Below are 4,440 nucleotides of genomic sequence, written 5' to 3'. Positions count from 1 at the left end.
ATTAGTCCAAATAAATATTATGGATTAATATACTTGGGCTAATTATTCAAGTCCAATAAATATGAATTTAATTAAAATAAAAATTAATTGATTTGGGCTATAGATGAGCCCAATTTGCTAAGTCCAATGTCATCTTATCCTAGAGGCCCATTCTTTTGGTGCCACATGGCAAATGACGTGGCATGCCAAGTCAGACAAATAAGCCAATAGAATCATGACATGTGTCAAAGATGACAAGCCCGCTCCATAAAGCCCATATGACATGTCACTTAAATCTGATTGGTCGAAGGGAATCATGTTCCAATCGCAACTCCTCTATTCTAAAACTATAAATAGGGGTCCTCATAATTCAGAAGAGAGGACAGAAGAAAATTCTAAACAAGAAGCTAGAGAAAATGCATGGTACAAACGCCATAAAATTCTCTATAAAGCTACAAGTTTAAGAATTCAAGCATTTAAGTTCAAGAACGATCAAGATCAAGACTATCAGGTTCAAGAACAAGCTCGAAGCCCTTGAATTCAAGCAAAAGTCAAGATCAAGATAAAGTTCAAAGTTCAAATTCATCAAAGATTCAAAATCAAGCTTTAAAGCCCTTGAATCATATTTGAAAAGGCGAATTCAGAGGAATCATAGAGATTGTAACACTCGCACTTTGAAATAATAAATACGATTGTTGATATAATTTTCCGTTCTTGATTATTATTTTCTCGACGCGAATTTTATTGTCTACACATGTATTAGAATATTTGTTATTCCTTTTTTTCGAAAATATTTTTGCTATGAACTTTAAGTGGTAGACTAATTGGCTAGTCAGCTAACCATGCAGTACAATTATCCAAGGAGATGCAATGGAATTATATTGTTTAGATCAGTTCTTTTTTATATGGATGAGCCTACTATTAAATAAATAAAATCCTTCCAATACCAAAGAAAAAAAAAACCAAAATAAGGTTTGCATTTTCAGGCAAAATCATTAATTAAATGGCCCCCTGTTTGACCATAATGAAATATTTCAATATTTATTGAATTGAATTCGATATTTTAAATGTTGATTTTACTATTACAATATTTTACAAATATTGAACTTCAGTGCTTAAAATTACCGAAGGATTGAAAAAATTATTTGAAAAGTTCCACTGAAATAATAGTTTTTTTCTCTCATTTTTAACTTTTTAAACTGAAATCTCTGTTCAGACACCTCAACTACTCAATATTCCTTTTTCATGTTAACTTAATAACTTCAAACACTCTTTATGATTTTAAAGCGAAATTTATTTCACATGGTTAGCCCTTCAAATATCAACTAATCTTGATTTGGACCTTAAGAATTTTTTAAGCATATTTAATCGTCAATTATTTGATAAGCGCATTTTTATATTTCTTACTCGGAATCTTTACAAATCTAACGAATTATTAAGTGCAAAACTGTCCAATTATCAGTACGTTAAATTTGAATTGTTATATAGCCTAAAAATATATATTTTCTATATGAAGGGACAAAATCACATATATTAGGTAATTGGAGTTTAATGTGCTTATTCAAATATTATAGGATCAAAATTAAAATTTATTAATAATTCAGAGACAAACAATGCAAGTTACCCTACTCTTTTTCTTTCTTCCATTTTAAACCATATATTATCCAAACCCAAACTACATTTTGATTATAGCCGGACAATGTATTAATACTTATTTTCTAAAGTCACCTTTATTTGGTTAGAGTTTTAAAAAATTGTTAATTACACGTAGCTCCACGAAAGTTGAATTATGTAAAGATGTGAACTTATGAGCTCCAGCTCTCAGACCACTCCATATAGATTTATTTTATATTTTATGGTCTTTTGTCCTTTTCGATTCTACGTGAACAGAGCGGACCTACGTGGGTGCTAAGAAATTCATTTGACACCCTAAATAAAAAATTATATTGTATATATAAGGTAGATTTTTAATATTTTTATATATATACTAATTTTGAACCATCTCAATCAAAGAAGAGAAATAGCTTAGTGATATTGGACCCTGCAACTAGGACTGCAAATGGTGCGCAAATTATATTTTTATTTTTCAAACCCCTAAATGAAAATATTGAAACTTGAACATGAAATGCTTTATATATCATATTATTTTCACCCTTTTTTTGGGTCCCATTAACGTCTCATATTAATTATTCTCATGTCTGCTCAGAAGTTTCTTTAAAGGATTTCTCCTTTCAGTTCAGAGTTTTAAGATATTTAGATAAATCACCTGAAGGAAGATTTGCACTCTTGGTCCCTCTAATATCAACAAAATTTAATTTTAATTTTTAACTTTAAATTTGAAATGTGCACTTCTAATCTTTCTATTTGCGGATCTTCTCAAACATAATGATTTATTATTGTTAATTCATTTAATTATTCGTCAAACTTATATTGTTAATCCATATTTTGAGGGTAACATATAATTTCAAAAATAATGTAAATATAACATATAAAGAGAATTAAGGAGCCAAAAACACACAACAAAAAAATCAAAGGTGTAATTCCACAAAATTAACAGTTGCACTAATGATAATGACTAAAAGGAAAAAAGGAAACTATGACAAGATTCATATTTTAAAAATCATTTTATTATTTGAAGGATAAGGTATTTTTTTACCAATCCTTCATAAAATTAAAGTTGTTGCTGATGATAATAGTAACTTTGATTGCTAAAAACACAATCCCAATCTCTTCCATCACCACCATATCCATAAGGATTCCCAAAAAGATAATCTGCAGTACATTTCCATTGTTCATTGCTGCTACTGCTGTTATCTTCAGCAACATTTACACAGTTACAATTTCTTCTCTTGTTTTCCTTAGCTATGCAAGGCCAGTAACCAAATAAGCTTTCACATAAATCCATAGATTCCAAATCTGAACCATACGGAATTTGTTGCAATTGCCTCCCATAATCATATCCATATTCCCCTATACTCCCATTTCCAACTGCAAAATCTTCATCTTGTTCCACTGTTTTTTCAAGAATGGGTTTTTCCCCTGTTTTTCCATTACCAACTACAAAATCTTCATCTTGTTGAGCAGGTTTTTCAAGACTGGTTTTTTCTTTCACACCAGATAAAGATTTTTGCTCATCTTTAACACCATTCTCTTTGTTTTGAATCTGAGGTTGTTCTAGCTGATTGGTGTGGCTTACATAGGGCGAATTATTTGATCCATAGTCGAAACCATCTAATGGAAGTCCATTAGACTTGGGACTCGAACGAGGATAACATATTCCATTTGAGGGGGGAAGGGGTTTTCCATAGATTTGAGCCATATCAAAACCACCACCATAAGGGGTTGGATCATATTCATCAAACTGAGAGTCATCCTGTTCTTTGGTATAACAAGAAACTATGGTTCTTGTCTCCAATGAATCAGCACCCTTTTCATATTGGATAAGTTTTGGCTCAACAGAGTTGTGTACAGAGTAACTCAATTCTGGATGTATTTGAGTAGTATAGTAGTAATTGTAATTAGTACTTTGCTCATAGGAAGAATATGATATTGGAAAAGCATCATAATCATAAGAGACATTGAAATTAGGAGTCCAATGGTACTCACCAGCATCATCATTGTAGCCATAGAAAGCCATCTAACGAACCTTCAATTTTCTATCAGATGTGTAATTCTCGGTTATAAATTCAGCAATATGCTAAATGGATATAGAAAAAAAGAACATGGGAGTGTAAAGTGGTTGGTTGGGATGATGGTATAATAGTGTAAGCTGATAAGAACATATAGAAAAGAGAAGTGTGTGATTGTTATGCACTTAGACAAGCACGTCATGATTGATGAAATTGATGGCTCATCTCACCTTCCTGAAAATGCTACTGGCTGAGTGGAGTAATATAGAGTGCCACGTTGAGTTGCACCGATTACTTTACGGGCACGTATTGTGTCTGTATGTGTAGTAGTTAATACGTGTATATCAACTGTTGTTGTTACTTACTTTTAAAAGATCTGTAAAATAAACCTAAAACTCTTATCACTTACTATTGTACGTTAACATATAAACAACTGCATTTTTCAGTAAGAGCAGTTGAGAATCATAATAGCAGGTAAACATGGAAAAGCTAAGTGAATTTAGTATCTAAGTACTGTATATACATTGATAGAAAATCTTTTATATGTGTACTGTTTAATTTTCTGACAAAGAAAGATCAACCATAGCTCCATGGGAAAGGTGGTTGAGGGAAAAAATATCTAGATTTCCCTGTTGTGGAAGCATGGTGGAGTGTGGACCCTCATGAAATTTCAACATCTCAATCAAGATTTTAATAAAAAGTCGCTTCCCCTTGCTGCTGTGATATTTTGGAACCTATGTAAATGGGACTTGGCTCGAGTTGCATATCTGAAATGGGTATATGTAAGTAATACTCCATAAGAATATGAAGAGTCTTTTGTTTGCTATTTTTT

The 4,440-nt window shown here is 31.6% G+C and overlaps 1 protein-coding gene across 1 annotated transcript; it reads right to left on the bottom strand.

Annotated features, from left to right (window-relative positions):
• Positions 1-2,619: 2,619 nt before the first annotated feature.
• LOC125821851 (uncharacterized) lies at positions 2,620-3,649 on the bottom strand. Its single transcript, XM_049501213.1, has one exon. The coding sequence runs from the start codon at positions 3,614-3,616 to the stop codon at positions 2,651-2,653; it is 966 nt and encodes a 321-aa protein (XP_049357170.1). The 5' UTR covers positions 3,617-3,649; the 3' UTR covers positions 2,620-2,650.
• Positions 3,650-4,440: the final 791 nt, after the last annotated feature.

The sequence above is a fragment of the Solanum verrucosum genome, unplaced genomic scaffold (assembly GCF_900185275.1).
Source record: "Solanum verrucosum unplaced genomic scaffold, falcon-dt-bn FXZP01000103.1, whole genome shotgun sequence".
Lineage (NCBI taxonomy): Eukaryota > Viridiplantae > Streptophyta > Magnoliopsida > Solanales > Solanaceae > Solanum > Solanum verrucosum.
The sequence above is the reverse complement of the archived record's forward strand: the minus strand, read 5'-3'. Positions and strand labels throughout refer to the sequence as shown.

Bases quoted from the DNA above. Each gene is read 5' to 3' on its own strand.
- LOC125821851 (XM_049501213.1), bottom strand. From the start codon at position 3,616: ATGGCTTTCTATGGCTACAATGATGATGCTGGTGAGTACCATTGGACT.